Genomic DNA, 19,287 nt, shown 5'->3' on the forward strand with positions numbered 1-19,287 from the left:
TTCTTATTTGGTTCTAAATGTTTTAATGTATGCTGTCTGCATACATTCACATGTACACCCACTCCTGCGACAACCCTATACGACTGTTATGCGTATAAGCAAAAAAAAAGATAAATAGCCTTGCATTGTGTAGTATAGCAAAGGGGTGTCCAACTGCTGTCATACAAACCGACACACGTACTTTGATTACGGTACATGTCTTGAGCCAATACTACATTGTCATGAATAAACACAATAACTGCCGTACGTTTTGGTTTTTGACAAAAACCGTCATTTATTCTACAAATATTTGAAGAAACAAGAAATATCGTTCTCAACCAACCTATGCCCTAAATTTTCTATGGCAATATGTACAAGTAACAGTACCACACCGCCGGTGGTAGCATTCACACTTATCGTGGAAACAATCGTTTACAAATCCGGCAGCGTTCCTGATCGCGGTTCTCCCACTTGTTCTGAGCTTTATTGCACAAGTCTTGATTTTCAATTTTTATCGTCAACGAAGCTATGTCACAGCAGCGAGAAAAAGCAACAAGAAAAAAAAACAGCCGCATGGCAACAAAATCCTAACTCCCTACACCTTATCATTACTCAGCCATTGAAAGCAGATTTTTCGACGCAAAAACTAACAGAGTATTATACGCATTATCTAAAGTGTGGCATGCACCAATTCTACAAAATTATGCGTGAAGGCATCGCAACACTGTAATTGCTGATAGTTTCCGTAACCACCGTGCTCAAAAGCATACACACAAGCCAGTACACCACAAACGCCCTGCTGACGTTATCGGTATCTGTGACCCACATGCGGGTGATTCAAAGGAAACAAGATGTGGCCCGCGACGTGCCGTCAACTCGCATCCGAACGAATTTCCTCAGAAATTTAATGATATTCGCTTTGCGAAGACACAGTCTCTTCGAATAAAAATGCAGTGCCGCATGTCCACGAATGCTTGATGAATGACACGACACAATGGAGTGCGATGTCACAATTTGAGAAGATGCTTTCGTGGAAGTAAAACACAGAGAACTCAGAGAGGTGGCTCGTTGATGGTCCTGTGCTATCGGACGGCAGGGCAGTGTGACTCGGAGTCACAATGAGGAAACACCAGCATTTCGAAATATCGCAGACCGGACCCCAAAATGTCGAGCGAGACATCATAAGTGAAGCCCTTGCTGCTATCGTGTCTCAAGAGATTCCATCCGATGGCTAGAGGTGGCGGGCGACTCCTGGCGTATTTCACAGATTTTTTTACATAAAGTTTTCCTTGTCTCGCTTATTGTTATAATGAGAGAACGCAGTAAAATGAAGTGCATTCTACTTCGCTCTGTCGCAGTGATGTTTTTTTAATCAATATGCATGCACGCTCAGCCGTTAAACGTTCAAGTGTGTCTACCCACACTTTAGGTCATTAGGTGGAGTGCCCTATCTCGTACTTTGTCGAACATAAAAAATGAGCTTATTTCCCAGGTCGCGCGTAAGTTCATTTGACCGATGTACGTAGGGCAAATGCACCGAATATCTTGACACCTTAGTTAAAGTTACACACAAGTGACTCTCGTCTCGTGAAACCAAAAAAAAAAATACGGTATTACAACAGCTAACTCATGCATATGAAACAAAAGGCTCGATTTGCAGAAGTGCATAAATACACTGTAGAAAAAGAAGGGGGAATAAAGGCGTGCAAACGAGCACTGCAACACAAGAGGAGAAAGTTTAAACCATGAACGATTTTCAGTCTTGTTTCTTCGCCAATCAATGGTTTTCCTTTACATCCACAGTTGCGAGTAAGTACAAGTTAGCCACGCGACTTCTTCGCAAATAGTAATGAAGTATCACAAAACTCTCTTCGGCGAACAAGAATCAGTATATATGAAGCAATTCTTTTCTTTTTGCATCAAACACGTGCAACATCTTTACAATATGTTCATTAAGACCACAGTTTTAGTCTACCATGTTGCTTGTGAAGCCGAGCCAAATAGTTTCGTTAGCATAGACCGCTCTCGCTTTATCAGGTTAGCGGAGTTTCCTGGCAGATTAAGGTAACTAAACTGATATTGTAACCAATGAATCAGCTATAAATGCTCCCAGAGATAAGCTTCCTGCCATTCAGTTCTTGGCCCAATCCCCTTTGTGGGTGAGCGCCATTCATATGAGGCCATCATCAACATCATTATAGAAAAGAAGCTGTTTAGCAAGACTGCTAGAGTAGGCTGAGTTTTAAAGACAAAAAAAAGAAAAGAACACTGCTTTCTTGTTTGAAATAGTGCACACTACAAAACATGTACTTCTGGTGAGAACACGAGTTGCACAAGTTTATGGCTACTAGCAATAAAAGCCTGAATATTCTGGAATCTCTAAAACTTTCGTTAGTAGCACCTTCAGAAAAAAAAACTTGACTGCATCTATATACTTTCTTGCAAGTTAACGAAACAAAAAACTGGCATAAACATTTAAAATTCTGCTGGTATTCTTTTTCCAACTACTACGTTTTACTTATGAATAAGACCAATACATTTTGTACTTTATAAGACTTTACTTCGCTCAACACACTATCTGCTTACCATTTATCCACTTCTGCAGAGAAATCATAGATTAAGTTACGCATTTGTTTGACTGAAAGGCTGGAAATAACACTGACTTTCGGGCTGTTCCAACGTCTCCACAAACATTTAAAATTATCCAGCACCTGTTTAATTTATATAAGTGGTGCAACGAATATTGGTCGACGGCTCTGAGCATAAAAAGCCCTATTGTCAAGATGACACTGGTCAAGCATAAAAACACCCTGCGAGCCCTAGTTTAGATTGCAATGCACTAGTTTAGATCAAAATAAATTTCTGTGTGATTCAGCAACAGGTGCTCTTTGAAACGTAACATTGGCGTTGAGCAAGACTACGCTGAGATTATGAGATAAGCTTGAAAAATAAAAACGACAAACAGTGTTCAAACGGCATCGGAATTGAAACATATCGTCAAGGTCATAGACAAGCTCTAAAATGTGTCATACATATGCCTCTATAATGAAGAGACGCGTCCACGCAGCGTTCTCTTTTTTTTAAAGAGATCACATCGAGTGATCGAAGAATTTACACAATAATCTTTCATCATCCCTCGTAGCAACAAACAAGAAATCATCATTTGTGTTTCTGTAGCACATAAAACTCTGATTTTTTTAGAAGTCATATCATGACTATTTTAACAATAACATATTCCCACAAGAGAAGCACTATTAGAACTTGCTGCGAAACTTATAAAACATTCATCGACTCGACAAAAAAAAAACAACAAAGGCACTCTGCTGATCGCCTAGGACCAAGCACACCAATGCTGAACTTGCACTTAAAAGTCAACTTAAGGAAGATGCACAGGTGAAAATTGCTTCTCGCAAATAATGAACGAAAAATAAAATATATGCCCCTTACTGTACCTAGTCCATTAGAACCAGTTTCCCTCATTTTTATATCAATCAGGTTCTTCCGGAGACAGTCAACGCAAACATAAATGTCACTGTGGTGTCTGTTATAAACAGCACATTGAAGAAAACCAAGTACCGTGAGAAGCCATTACTGGCCAGGTCAGTCTATTTCTTATCGTTCACGCAGTAACCAGCATCTGGCCTATGCTTACAAAAGCACGTCTATGCAGGTTTGAAGACGTTGTCAGCGGGGCCACTTGGTTCCACAAGATCCGCACTGACACAGCAGATGTTCCAGTTTTCGAACTTTTAAAAAAGGGGGTCACGTTCTCCTGGCGCAGGAAACGACACCAGTGCGTCGTAATGGAAAAAAAAATGGAAGGCGCACGGCATCGGTGTGGTTCATTGAGCAACGTTGGTCGTCGGCGTAGCAGGCGGAGGCGCTGGGCAGCCGCATGATCAGGAGACGGCACCGTTGGTCTTGGGGCTGGGCTCGTGCGCCGTGCCGAACGCGTGGTGTACGCTCACGGCGTGAGACACCGAGATGAGAGGCCCCGCGCCGTGCTCGGTGCCCGAAGAGCCGTACTGGGTGACGGGACACGCGCCTCCGGCCACTCCTGCCGACGGCGCGTAGGCCAGCGCTTCTTCGGAGTCCCCTTCTCGGTGGCCCAGACCGAGCGGAGTGGGCTTGCATGAGTACAGCGCTACGCCCGCGATGACGAGGCAAAAGGACACCATGTACAGCCAGTGGAACTGCGACGTTAGATAAGAAGGCGTTGAAGAAGCAAAGGAAAACTCATGGCCCACACACTACGTACAGAAGATTAACCGGGCAGCGAAGCAAAAGCACCCGACACTGGCATTAGGTATTGGGTCAATTCGGAGGGTTCGTTAAAGTTCTATTAAACTTTTCATTATACACCAGTCCAGAAACATCAGTTGGTCTTCACCGCCGCTGTGTTACCTTCCTCATCTTTAGTGGCCTCACGGTGCGTGATGGTATTCGCCCTATTAAAGAGGCACACGTGTTATTTCGTGTTATTTACCGCTCACGACTTCACTTTTAGTCGACCAGTAGCGAGTGACGGGGATTGTTCGACGTTTATGGCACGTATGCGCTGGGAGTTCTCGCGTCTATATGACGGTAGAATCTTGGTTTCGCCTAGACACTTAGAGCGCCGCTGTAGAAGAGGAAATATTTAAATGCCCTATTGTTCAAGTCACACGGCATCTTGACAGCTGTTTCAGACAAGAAAATTACTCTAAAACGAGATGCACCAAAGGTTACAACACTAAGAGCGATTGAATGCAACGTATGACGCTATAGCCAACCTTTCCTTTTAAACTCGACCTGTGCCCTAAGACAAAACTCAACCTCGCAACTCCAAAAGTTGTTCAACTGCTTCTCCTTCACAGCTGGGAAGCAGCCTTCCAGAAAACGTTTTCCCATGCAAGTGTAGATTAGAACACGTTATGTTGTAGCAAACAACGCACACTGAGAGGTGAAAATAACTTGTTACATCGCCTTTTCTTATTCATGCAGAACGTTTATCATTTTCTTCACTTCGCGTGCGTGGGAGGATTTAATCAAAGCTAACAGCGTTCGGCACCCCTTCTTTATATTGAACCTTCTCTGTTTGAAACGAATGTTGCTCGAATAAATCTGAATTTGGAAGGTGCGTTAATAATCTACTATGGCAATGACAGTCTATCAATATTCCCTCAAGCGGCAACGTATGTCAAACTTAGAGGCAGGTCCCACACCGTGTGTTTATTCAAATTGCTTGAAACGCGGACTGCACATTCGTGCAAACTTCTTGAGTGGACAAATGCCAATTATTCAGCTTCTACATGCTGCGTAATGCTGCAGAAGATCCCTTTGCTGGCAATACTACAATGTTTGACGACCTGTTGACGTGCAGCGTTCCAGGGACCACGCCAAGGGTGATTTGTTTCTTTGCTTAAAATGAATTCAACAAAAAAAAACTGTGCTTGCACTTGGGACTATTATTTTATTCTTTTTTATGCAAGAATGTACACTTACTACCTAAATAATAATTAGATACCTAATTACGTGCTAATAACATTATTTACTGAAACTCGCGCAAAACAATACATTTCTTCATTTTCTTTCTCGGAACGTAATATTGAGTGGCTTCGAATTGCGCCATGCAACTTTGACACATTTGAAGACAGTGCATCATAATTAGCGCCCGAAGATGATATATTGCCCACTAAGGGTGCGCGCCCAAACGCTCTTCGCCGACTTGGTTCTCAATAGTAACTAGAAGTTTGCATAATTATGCAAATGCAAGAAAATAAATCAACTGCGTTACAGATAGAGAATTAGAAAGCACATCGTATACGTAAACTTTACCATACCTTGTAGTGGAAGACGAAGACACCAATGGCGAGCGCATAAAAATCTGCTGAGAGGATGGAGAGGTTCGCCGCTGTGGCGCTCGACAGCCTGATGACCACCGGCATCAGAATGTACAGCAGGAACAGGCAGCCGGAGAAGCCTAGCAACATGGAAACTGCGAGGAAAAGGTGCATGGAAATCACACGCGCTGTGTTGCAGTGACGCCACTATAAGCAAGATTTGCAGTGATTCTTATGAAAACATACCAATATAGGAGCACACTATAGACCTAACGGACGAAGCCAATGGCCGATAGATAACAATAGATAATTTGCCACAGGCTACATATAATCACAATATTATTAAAAAGAGGAAATCTCAGCGCTAACTTGCGGGCTACTTTTATGTTGAATAGAAGTGCGCTGGCTGCACCGACTACCGATGATGCTGCACACGATGTCGCATGATCTATTGCTTTATAGTTGTCTGTTACTGACACGACATGTTTTGACACTTTTTGAAAGCTCGCATTGGATAACACCTCTCATGCGCTCGCTATGCCACCCAGCGATGCCCATTCCGAATGATTTTTGAACCATTTGGCCTTGAAGTCATATGCTGTAAACGAGATTCCGGGACCATGCATACGATCCCCGACAGCGTAGTAGGCAACAAAAGGTCTATTGAAGTACTTACTCAACAGACCCGTGCAGCCGCCTGGATGTGCTCCCTTGAGTGTGCTTGTGACTCCTTTCATCTTTCGTGTTTTTCCTGTCTCTCATTCCGCCCCTTCATCCCTTCCCCCAATGCAGGGTACTGAACCGGATGTCAAGTTGAACTCCTTGCCTTTCCTTGCTTCTCTCTCTCTCTCTCTTTACATTGCGTGATACGCTTTGCTTCGCGGTTCACGCGACTATCCTGTAAACTTGTAATACCTCTGCCTCTACCGCCCTTTCTCTGATTCCGTCTGTGGGTGTGAGCGCACTTATATGTGAAAACGCTTGCTTGCAGACGTTATCGCAGAGACCTGCTGTAAACACAACTACGTTATATGTGCATAGAGCGAGGAAAGGGCCATAAGTCGCATATGACAGTGACAAGCAGGCGTTTCCCGCCATGGGCACCAGCTGGCAGGCTATGGGCGAGCCAGTATCACCGGAAACATATACGCATGTCTAAGAGATACCACCATTTCTTAGTCATATAAAGGGCTGTCCCAGAGCTCCTTCGATAGAGGGAACTTATTTGGCAAGCGTAACCACATCATGTCTAGTTTCTAAGCCACCAGCGCCGAGGTACGACCCCACGGCAGAGAAAAGCATCATCTCTGGCATGGCTGTACACTGTTGCAGACGCTTTTCTTGCGGTCGTAGCTAAGTATCAGGCTTGGTTACTTGTTTTCTCTATAATTGGTATGGTAAGAAATGAGAGATTGACGGTCGTACGTGGCCCCGCCACACAAACCCGCCAACTCATTCCGGCTATTTGTCGCTTAGCATAAAAAGTCACACTTTCGCCGCAAGAGCGAAGCAATGAATGCGATAGCAAAAACTTAGGATGTAACGCGGCTAGCAGATCGAAAAATGCAGTGCGCTGCTTACGCACAAACGACGCACAAAAACAACACACACAAGACGAGAGATAACTAACAACGTTTACAACTCGACGCATGACGCGCTGTTTAATCAAAAACGACGCACGAAACTTAATCACAGCTGCAGATATGAGTGCGAACTAACGAGTGTCCCAATTGTTCTTCGCTGTGTTTGAAAAGCGCGCTCTTTCGCAAACGGGGCCTGCCCAGCGAGCGAAGTGATCTTTGTGGCCCAGGCAACTAATACAATCATTCCTGTGAAAGGCCAAGGCACATGATTCTCCACACCAAAAGATAAGCGCACGCACACAAGCACCTAACATTCCCCCCCTCCCCCCCCCCCCCCCCCGGGACTAAGTACGCGCGAATGAAAGCGCTCGTGGGCGCATCGCGACGAGCCGAGTGCCGAGTGCCGAGTGCGGGCGGCTTTTTTTTTTAGGCCTGCGACGCCTGAAACGCCTCCAAGTGGTACATTTCAAATTTATATGCAGGCCGGTCGACCCGTGTGGGGCTGCACATGTAGCGATGTTTGGGCCTGACTGACGTACTCATAGAGATTACACGGACATTTGATGAAAAATAAACAGGCATTTAATTAAATCAAGGACAATGCAAGAGCCTACAAAAGTTAACTAAAGGGAAAAAATAACTACAAAAAACTAAGCTCTAAAAGTACACTACAAGTGGTACAAGTAAACAGAGCTCGTTAATTTCGCGCTTCTGAGTTACTACATGCGATGCAACGCACACAATACAATTATTGAAAGCGCGGTATAATAAAATACCGGTTAAAAAAAAAAGTACACTACATAGTTCCGTGAGGACCAGTCGAGCTCGTGGTTCACGTAAGGGAGTTTACGGGGCGCCGCTGATGGTCTCGCCAGTTTATGCAGACGACGAGGGTGGCCGGTGTTGCAGCCATCTCAACACGTTGCTCGGCACACTTCGTGCTTGCCGCCTACGCGTGACTCGCGACACCGACGACCGCGCTTTTCGCTGGTTCAACGTCAACTGCTCAAGCTGTCAAAATCTCTTCGGGGCGTACGCATCCCCCATCGAGCTCATTTGCCCCGAACAGCTCCGCGCCTCTCCCCTTCGGTACAGTCAGCGAAGACACGCCGGCGCCTTGACGAGTAGTTTGTCGCCCGAAGCTTCTCCCCAAACACCAAGGCGCAAAGGGCGCAAGGGCGAGAATGCCAGACGTTTGTGACGTCTTCAATACTCTTGTATGACGTACATCCGGCCGAAATTATTGCGATGGGGTTGAGCCTATGCTGATATAGGACAATTTTTTATAACGGTCGTGCAACACCGTAACACTTTTAATGGTGACGTACGCCGCACAAGGAAGGCGCTCTGCGCTGTGACGTCATACGTGGGAGCGTGTGTGCTCCGCCTCGCTTTTTTTCTTTCTTTACTAATCTTTCATCACCCTCCCCCCCCCCATCCCTTTTCCATGTGGAGGCCACACACCGTTTAAGCAAAATTGATACGCGTCCTTGCCTTTCCTGTCTTTCTGGTGTCCCTTCTTCCTAACGGTCCTTTTCTACGCCAACGAAACAGCCGATTCCCGATCAGTCTGCCCGATTTGAGGCTTATGGCACACCACGAAATGAAGTCCGGCTCAATTTCCTTCTACGGAAGAAAAATGTTGCAGCACATCATAACGCCCTGCGAGATGCTACGCAATTTCTCTCGCGAGTGTAAGTTTTTCGTTGCGTGGTGCACAGGAATGAACCACAAGGAACCGCAGTTATTAAAAGCGCGGTAAAACAAAAAAAGGCAGCATATCCACGGGGTGAATGATGGAGAATGGGGCGAAGCATCCATCTGTCCATTCGTTCTTGCTTCCGTCCGTCCATGCGTCCGTCTGTGTAACCGTCCATGCGTCCATCCACCCATCCGTGCCTGCGTCCATCACTGCGTTCGTCCATGCATCCGCCCCTGCGTCAGTCCTTGCGTCCATCCGTCCGTGCAGCCATCCGTGCGTCCATCTATGCATATGTGTGTGTCCGTTCGCCCATCTAGTCAACTCTCCAAGTACCACCATCTCGCATCTTTTCATCATATATTCCGCATATAGAAGCACCACCATCCAGCGGACATTCCCAGGACTAAACGAGAGGTGGCACACGTACACTTCCGTACGGCTTGCGCTTCGGGTCTACTTCCCACCTTCAACCACCTTGAGTTCACTGTATTCATGGCACGGCGGCCCAACGCTCGCTAAACCTTTTAAAATCAAGGAGGTTACGCCCAGCGAGTATAACGTAGCAACTTTTTCTTGTCGGATAGTGCTCAATGTACATGTCAATGGCTGCTAATGAGGAATGAGTTAACGCGCACGCTGCAAATTTCAGTTAACGCGCACGCTGCAAATTTTTTATTGTTCAACAACGCACAGTAGAACTCTCCCACCGGCACCACCTTGCAGGTCAAAGCGTGAAACATGTTACACACAACTGCGAGGGACGAACCGGTGCCACTTTAAGGAGCTTCGCCCCTAAAACATGTGCAACCAGACCAGGCCTTAAGCGTGATGTATTGTTATCTACAAGGTACTTACCTTCTTGCCAATCATCCCAGTGAATTTCGCCCACTTTTTCCTTCTCCAGCAAGGCCCTACAAAAACAATGAAATAAGCGAATAAGCATGACGTTTACTAAACTATTACTTAAGTCATAAAAAAAGTTCACGTTTTCTTCTATTATATAAATTTTTAATTCGCTTTTTTTCATTTTTGCTGATATTTTTACTACCGTTTCAACCAACGTACCACCACATGCATGGTCTAGATATCCTTCCAGGTGGGTCGGGTCAGAAGAGTGACCAACAACTAACCAAGAAATCACAACTGCAAAACTGTGTCCGTATACGTTTAAATCGGGACTTGACGGAATGTCATAAGGTGCGCCTTAATAGCAGTCTTTGATCCTATAGACACAGACGCTAACTTTTAGAGAAGACCACGCACATCATGACAATGAAAACCGCGAAGGACGTGATCAGACACCTAAACGAACAGTATGAGTCAATAACCATGCACACACAGTGCAGTCTTAATCTTCTAGGAGGCCTAAGAGCGTTTGAGACAACATAAATATTGACAACCACACTTGTCGAGCGCCACCAAATAATACGGTCTCCCGCTTGCATTGCTGTAGACGTATGTCATTTATGTTTTCACGTGGTGTTTTCAAACCAAAGGTACCTTTTTTTTATTTGGTTTTCGTTCCACTGAGTGCAAACGTGCGCCCATGCAATGAATGTGTCAGAAGCTTTTCCTGATGTTTTTGAAAGACACTAGCTGCTTAAGTTCATTTTGAAGCTTTTAATGCATGCACTAAGTCTGCTTTAGAATAATCAGCACGGTAGCCCCTGAGATTCGTTCCTGCCGAGCGCCTCCCGTCAGCGTGACCACAGCTAAACCTGAGGCCCCGCACTAATTATCAACCTGTACATCCTAGCACGCTTCTCGGCAGGTGCGCACCTTATTTGTCCTCTTCATCATCTACTAGCACCCGAGCACGTGGGCGGGCTAACTAGCTATATGGCCGGTCACTTTACTTGGCTAGTTAGGCCAGGACATGCTATGACCAAGGTAACAGACCAAGCCGTAGTAAGAACGAGGTAATAACGCCACATCCTATTTAGATCATGGTAGCTAAACGATGTATATCTAGAACTGTTATATCAAAACATGCAACTTGGGCGCTAACTAAACTATGCTAATTAACGCGACGTTATTCATGAGCACGCAAAGTAAGACTGCTAATTAGACCTTACCAATTTTATGGTAATTAGTATGGTAGCAATAAGAATTACGTTTTAGAGCTCTATACTAATGATGGCTTTGCCAAATATACTTGAGGTAATTATTGCCGTTTTTATTGACACCTTATCAATTAACACAAGACTGTTCAGCTTTTTGCTCATTGAGGCCTAGGTAATTGGTATAAACAAAATTAAGACAGAGGGGATGCGGCCTTTATTTCAAACCAGACCACGGAGGTGAGTAGACAACCGAAATGAAGAGCTTTAAGCAGCTGTGTTATCAAAAGCTGCTCTATGGCAGCGCGAAATGACCAAACTATGCTATATGCAAAGAAGCTGCTGCTTAGCGTCCACCGCATCTAACACTTGACAGTTTCACAGGCACCATGACAGACGAGTTGAACGGGGCTATCAACGAGTTTGTATCCGAGCTCATCCGTCAATCTATTTGATTGGCAGACGCCCGCTACGAAGGTCGGGTCCGCCCATGAGTTTTATACTTTTGCCAAGGAGCAGTGCTCACGCAGCAACGTCAGTGAGCGGCAAGATTCATCTATCAGCTATATCGCGTGGACCATGCACACATGCACGCAGACATAAAATTTATACCACCCCATGGCTACTACGTATCGCATTCGATTTCACCGCACTCACGACGTATCAACTTACATCTGCATTGCTGCCATGATGCGAGCGCCCATGGTGGCAACTTGTCTTTATGTTTAACTGCAATATTTGATACAAGGAAAAAGAGCAGCACGAGAGTGCTGCGTGTGCACCCTTGCTGCCTTCGAGAGTGGAAATGTGCATGCTGAAGGTAAAGCGAAAGAAGCTGCCCGAAAGAGCGCAAACGCCCACGAACACGACTGTGGGAGGCGCGTGCTGATTCGGCGATGAAGATAGCGCGGCAATCAAGCTGGCGGTCCTGCACTGCTGAAATGTTGACTGAGTTGTGGCGCTGACGTGTACGCACGTACGCTGTGTTGCTTTGATAACTACCGATAATGTCCCGCATGCGTTTCTGTCGCCACGCGTGTTCCTGTAGTCATTTTTACCAGCGCTGCTATATATCACGCTCTCCGCACTGTCTTAGTGCCATGGCCACTGTGGAGCGAGCTCGGAGCAGCGTCACTCGAGCAATCTTTAATAGCACCCCTGCGCAATGAAAAGAATAAAACTTTGTGGCATGAAGGTTCCGTTCAGCACATGACGTAAACATTCCACCAAATATTCAAAAATGACTGTAGTGATGTCGCACAACTGAATGTGCCACAACTCTGAATGGACTGTAACTCAGCGTACAAAGCTAGCCAGCTATCGGTGACGATTCCATAATTCACGTTTACCTATAAGCACGAAGTCTCGGCTCGAACCCGTATGCAGTGGCAGCGTTAAGATTGCAGAAGAACGCGAAAAAGTCACAGCTTTGCCGCAAAGTTGGCTAAGTGGTTGGAGCAAAAGGTGGCTCCTCGGTGGCTCACTGTCTAGTGGCTAAGGTACTCGGCTGCTGACCCGCAGGTCGCGGGTTCAAATCCCCGCTGCGGCGGCTGCATTTCCGATGGAGGCGGAAATGTCGTAGGCCCGTGTGCTCAGATTTGGGTGCACGTTAAAGAACCCCAGGTAGTCAAAATTTCCGGAGCCCTCCACTACGGCGTCTGTCATAATCATATGGTGGTTTTGGGACGTTAAACCCCACAAATCAATCAATCAATCAAAATCAATCGGTGGCTCAGTGGCTATAGCCTCGCACTCATGATTCGGAGGACCCAAGTTCAATTCCGCACGCCGGAATCTTTTTCTAGTTTATTTTTCTTTGTTGCGCTTTCATATATATAGATACGTATACATATACGGTGAGTGACGACGACGCCGGCGGCAAAATCCAGCCGAAAGTGTCCATGTAATTGCTATCGCAAGAAAACTACCGAGATTTCTGTGCCTCCTGAATGACTTCTGCTGTTCGAAAATTGTCGATAGCACTCCAGCTAGCTCACCAATCGTGGCAGCAGCAACAGATTCAGACGTCTGACGATATTGATCAGTAAATAAACAGTGAAGAACCTTCAATGCATCTCCGCAAAACCACGTCAGGGTGTTTTGTTCGTGCATGCGAACGCAATGAGTTTGTCTGCTTCCTCGTCCTTTTACAACAAAGCGCTCACCCGCCCGTCTCTGTATAGCGTGCCGCCATTCAGTCACTGTCACGCTTCTTGACTCGCCTCCACCGGTAACCAGCCGCGCCCTTCATGACGGACCCAATCGGCGTCGCACCGCTCGCTAACGACCGCGTGGATTCGCATTGACGGTTCGGAAGCGGCGGGCTCACGTTCGGCAGGCCGGGCACGCCTCGGCTGGCCGACGCGCTAACGACAGTCCCACCACCATGGTAGCAGCGAGAGGTGCGACACACAACCGTTGTAATGACCACAGGGCTTCCCTAATTAGCATCCACCGGTGCAGCGCAGAGGTTCAGATCTCTACCTCCCCACCTTCCTACGATTCCTCCAAAGAGGAAGCGAAAATCGCAAATGACTTCTCCGGTGGCGAACAACTCGCTTGTTCGAAACGCGGTGCACGCCACCGGACGTTGTACCTTTCTTTGCTGCCTTTCAGTCCATAATGACAGCCCCGTTCCCATAACAACCACGTTTCTCATTATCTTTCGCGCAAACAGTGCGCCGGATAGTAAACTTTGTCCCCCGACATTTGCCACACGTTACGTTTTCTTTTTTCTTTTTTTAAATGGTCTAGGATACATTGCTCAAATGAGATATACGACGGACTGAAAGTAATGATAGAACAATCACTAACATCATCCTCATAAGCATGAACACAAAAGAAGTGCGAACAATCCAAAAAAACCCACGAAATACAAAAGGGCTAAGCATGATTCGACTGCTGTGCCATTGTTCCCATTGGTGATCTCGTTCATAGGCGTAGGCAGCAAATCTCGCAAGCTCAAGCATTGAGAACATGTCTTGGACTGCCACGCTGTACTTCAACGATGGGAGTCATTGCGGGAGCATGCATAACACCAATAGAGCGATATCTTTCATGCGAATCTTCAAGAGTATATCTCCGACTGTTGACCCGTCACAATCGTTATCCTTTATCGACAGTGCATACTGTTATGAATTTGCTCTGTCGCGATGGTAGCGGTGGCGCAGAGCGGCGAGCCGTCGAGCGGACTTCGATGAAGCCTTAGCCCGAAGGTGAAACAGGGAGGCAATCCGTTTGGAAAACAGCAACAAAAGTAGCGTTTACTGTAGCAGGTTGTCGTTTTTACAGAGCCGGCCAGCACGACAACGTCGGCTGGGGCAAAATCTTCTAACATGGGGCCGGCTCGGCCTTCAATAGCGTCTTTGGTCCATTTTTTCAGACCAGTTCTCGGGCTCGGAGGGGGAGACGTAGCCATACCCGGAACTGCAAAGTGGTTTGGCGGAGGAAACGACGTTATCCCCGGACTGCACGGTTCTCCTGCACAGAAGGCGGCGCTGGGAGGGGGGGGGGGAGACAGTTCGTCGAAACAGGGCTCGATCTTGTGAGACGTGCTCCCGAACGAGGAACATGTCTGTGGCACAACAGCACCCCCGCCGCCAGACAATGCAGCCGGAGTTTTGAGCCGTCAGCGCGGCTCGGAAGGAGGGATGCTGGTTGACCATCGGTAGCCGTTCCACTCTCTCCGCCCGTTGAGACTTCCATAGGCCTGCAGAGGTTCACTGGAACGACGGAGTCGAACACAAAGGCGAACCACTCCGGCCAAAGCAAGCACCCTCCAAATGCTGATCAAATCGCCAGACCAGCAGGAACCAAATGTTTCCTCGAGATTACGCTGGGCTAACAAATAGCATCACGAGCAACGAATCTCGGGAGGAATACACAATGCCGACACTCCTTTACAGTGCAGGACACTGCTAAACCAAACAGAATTTTTTTGTTTTCAAGCGATTCTCAATTGTGATTTAGGCAGATACTGGACGATCGAAGCTTCTAAGGATTGCTCAATTTAGCACCGAAACTACAATTTAGTATACCAAGCAATTCTGAATCACGCACATTGGCGTCGCTTGCAAGTGTCCGACTGTTAAACATAACAAAGTTCGTCATCCTACAAGCAATCATTATATGCGCGCCGCCAACGATCATCACGACAAGAGTAAGCACGCTTGAAAAACTAATAAAATAAGACTGAAAATCAAACTTGCGTGCGTTGTACAAAACAAAGTGAAAAGTTGATCTACATTTACGTGCATACTTAAACGTAATGCAAAACCCAGAAGGTACTTTAAACAGAAGTTTTTACTCAGCCTTCTCTGTTAAAACAAAACACACTGACTGTTACCTTTTGAAATATTATGAAAACAAAATAATGAAACAAACATAGCAATGTCAGTTTTTTCTTTTACGAGAAGGAAAGTAAAACTTATAAAAATTCAAACGCATTGCTTCCTCATCGGCGAGCAACACAACTAGAAAAAGTTATTCTTAGAAAAAGTTATTAGGGTAAGGCAGCACTATCTCAGACGAACTCTGGGGAGTCGCGCACTCCACAGCTTTCGAGGGTTGCGGTCTGGACAATGGGACGACGAACCAACTTGTTCGCCGAACTTAGTAGCACCGACCCACTTAGGTCGAAGAAAAGCAGCACCTGCACTGCGTCGTTTACCCCTCCGGTTCGACCAGCGACCTTTTCGCCATGGTGGAGAACAACCGCTCGTGTTACCGCTCAAGCGCTCACAACGTTTCCCCACTTGCCTGCATCTACGCGGCAGTGAAAAGGATAAGACCAGGCGGGGATCTCGGCGTTCGAATTTCCCTGAAATTCGGTGTTTCTTCATGTGCTTCCCGCCTAATCTCGGTCTCAGTGATGGTATGAGCCTCAAACATTTCCTATAGAACCCTTTCGCGATCCTACGCGTAGCCCTGAACGTGGCGTCTCGAATGAAGACGTCACGGCACTTAACAACTGCTTTAGCATGTTTGACGCTTCTCGTCTTTTCCGTGCTACGCTTTCGCCGATGCCTCCTTTTGACGGAAAGGCTAGGAATGCGGGCTGCTTCGACACACCTAATTTCAAGTGCGCTGCCTTCTTTGTGTTGAGTCGAAGCTCCCGATTTGCTAGCTAGCGTTCCCTCGGGCCCGTTGCTAGCTGTCTCTGCCTGTGACGGAACGGGAGTCCCGATGACTTTGAAGCTAACCAACACGCTTACAGAGCTATCTATCGGTGTGGGTCTATCGCTGTCGTGGATAGCCCTTTTTCTCTCGCCTTCGAAGTCGGCCTTTTCCGCTCTTTCACGAGCTTTATTCTGTAGCGCTTTATGCCGCGCATCCTGAGGTTTCCGATTGGCCTCCGCCCCTAACTCCTCGTGAGGGTCCTCAGTGTCCGGCTCTCTCTGACGCCCTTCAGCGGCTTGCACTTCGCGACGGGCCTCAGTTTCTATAGCTTTTCGGCATGCCTTTTCTTTACGCGCTTTTTGACGCGCTTCTACTTCTAGCGCTCTTCGGCGAGCCTCATTTTCACGCGATTCCGCCTCGATCACCTTACGCCGAGCCTCATCTCGCTCTCTCTGACGCACATCGGCGTCCTGCGCTTTGCGATGGGCCTCAATTTCTAGCGCTTTGCTGCGCGCTTCAGTGCTGTACTTGTATGCTCGACTTTCGCAGTCGGCATCACTCAGAGCAGCAAAGTGGCAGAACAAAGCGTATTTAACTCTATCAAAGTCAGGCGCTTCCTCGGCGGATAAGCGCTCCAAAACGCTTGCGACTTTGCACGGAAGCAACGTAGCAAGCTTCTCCGACCATAAGTCTCGGCCAACACCAACATCGTCACAGACCTCTTCAAAACTAAGGAGAAAAGACACGATGTTCTCGTCCATTCTGAAGAGTCCGAGTCGGTATTGTGCTCGCTGCCACTTAATCGCTTCAATTTTATGATCAAGCTCTTTCATTCTGAGAGCATGCTCTCTCCTTTTTCTGCTCTCCTCGGCCTTCCATTGTTCATGCCTTTGAGCTTCTTCGGCCTTCTGCTGTTCCTCACAGATGAGCTCCCAAAACTCGTCAGCTTCCTCGGCCGTCACATTCTCTGCCCGCATCACCTCGAGAATCGCTTCCCTTGTTTTAGCGGACCCGGTGGAAATCCCCATGGCTCGACAAATTTCGAGGAGGTCCCCCACAAGGTACTGCTCCATCGCGACCTCGTTTCTCGTGATGCTCTGCTGCTGATATTCACCTTACTCTAAAACTAATCTCGTGGTTTAAAGTAGGTGAATATCAAATTGTAACCACCAAAACAAAACAAAACAAAACACTCTCTTAACATCTGCCTGTGCTAGAGAGGTCTGGCGAAATGAACAGTAAACGTTGGGCACTCACCCAACCAAAGTAGCCGACGATGGTCCAACTCGTGGCTGCCGTCGAACAGTGTCAGGCCTTCAGGGATCCGGTCCAACTTGCCAATGTTGAGATCCGGGGTTGCTTGTCCCAGCTTGACGAACGATGAGAACAGGGTAGCGTGTCGCAACGTAGCCAAACGCTATCACGGCGGTCGTCCTCGTGCTCAGAGATCCGATCCAACTTTTCAGCCGTTGAGATCGGGGTAGCGGGTCCCAGAGCAGCAAAACGTTGAGGACAGGGGTCTGATCCGGCGTGCCAAACGTAGGATATCGTATCCCACCGCTGCCACCACTGTTATGAATTTGCTCTGTCGCGATGGTAGCGGTGGCGCAGAGCGGCGAGCCGTCGAGCGGACTTCGATGAAGCCTTAGCCCGAAGGTGAAACAGGGAGGCAATCCGTTTGGAAAACAGCAACAAAAGTAGCGTTTACTGTAGCAGGTTGTCGTTTTTACAGAGCCGGCCAGCACGACAACGTCGGCTGGGGCAAAATCTTCTAACATGGGGCCGGCTCGGCCTTAAATAGCGTCTTTGGTCCATTTTCTCAGACCAGTTCTCGGGCTCGGAGGGGGAGACGTAGCCATACCCGGAACTGCAAAGTGGTTTGGCGGAGGAAACGACGTTATCCCCGGACTGCACGGTTCTCCTGCACAGAAGGCGGCACAGGGAGGGGGGGGGGGGGAGACAGTTCGTCGAAACAGGGCTCGATCTTGTGAGACGTGCTCCCGAACGAGGAACATGTCTGTGGCACAACAATACCCATCGACCAGACAGCACTTTCGCAAAAGCAATCTCACGCCATGAGAGCGTCATTCCCTCAGGCTTTGCTCCGGTGAAATCTGCAGAGGTACCAGCACGGACTTTATTAAGACCTGAAAAGGCGGGCGAGCGAATACAACGCCGCCTAGAGACGAACACCTATCTCAGTCCGGCGGTCGCCAGGCATTTTTTACCGGACATCAGTGGCACCCGCTCTACTTGCCAGGTCCTGACCGACACCTACCACGTCGTCGCTGCGTGCCCCACCAATCCCCTTCTTTTGTAACGTTAGCTACACTGGCCTCGCTGAGCCAATTTCGCATGGCACTGGTCTGCGCATGCGCAATGATACTCCGCCGCCGCCGCGCGCGGCTCGTCGCCGGTGTGCGCGCAATTCGATGCGCTGCGCAGACGATCAGTGGTGTCACGCACCGGAGCCGGCACCTCTCTCGCACTCGGCCGCGGCCGCGCGCGACTCACCGCCGCCGGTGTGCAATTTCCAGAGGAGTGCCGTCATAGCCTTGGTAGACATATGGACGCCGACGCACACGCCTTCCCTGTGCAGTCGCCATCTGACACTGCGCTGGAGCCGCTTGATAGCGCCTCTGACTGGCGTTTGCCACTGTGGTATAGCCATGGAGAAGGGGAGTGCAAATGCTGCTCAACGGTCCAGTATAGCAGAGAAGCTTAACTCATCGGATCCCGAAGTAGTTGCCCGGCAAAATAAATATACATGTGCCACATAATACGTATACCGTGTGTGTGTCATCGGAACAGCTGTAAGCATGATTTCTTGAAAGCTAAGCATAATCAGCTGAACCTTTGCTAACGCTACGTATATCCTGGCATAGCTGAGCTAAGCCACTGCCATTTTTTTCACCTCCTTTCCCCATCCCAACTAGAGAGGCTAGGGAGGAGTACCTGCTCGGCTGCTCGACCTTGGATGCTCAACCTTCCTTGGTTAGGCGCGCTCGAGCAGCGGCCAACTC

General features: G+C 47.7%; 1 protein-coding gene across 2 annotated transcripts in view; it reads right to left on the reverse strand.

Moving 5' to 3' along the window:
• Nucleotides 1-248: 248 nt before the first annotated feature.
• Nucleotides 249-19,287, reverse strand: part of LOC142787060 (solute carrier family 35 member F1-like) — a 103,194-nt gene continuing 84,155 nt past the window's right edge. For both annotated transcript variants that reach the window (XM_075884693.1, XM_075884694.1), the window contains exons 5-7: nt 9,942-9,997; nt 5,802-5,956; nt 249-4,172 (exon numbers count right to left, since the gene is read on the reverse strand). In XM_075884693.1, the coding sequence (XP_075740808.1) occupies nt 3,879-4,172; nt 5,802-5,956; nt 9,942-9,997 (505 nt within the window). In that variant the 3' untranslated portion in view covers nt 249-3,878. The remainder of the gene's footprint in view (nt 4,173-5,801; nt 5,957-9,941; nt 9,998-19,287) is intronic.

The sequence above is a fragment of the Rhipicephalus microplus genome, unplaced genomic scaffold (genome assembly GCF_043290135.1).
Source record: "Rhipicephalus microplus isolate Deutch F79 unplaced genomic scaffold, USDA_Rmic scaffold_43, whole genome shotgun sequence".
Lineage (NCBI taxonomy): Eukaryota > Metazoa > Arthropoda > Arachnida > Ixodida > Ixodidae > Rhipicephalus > Rhipicephalus microplus.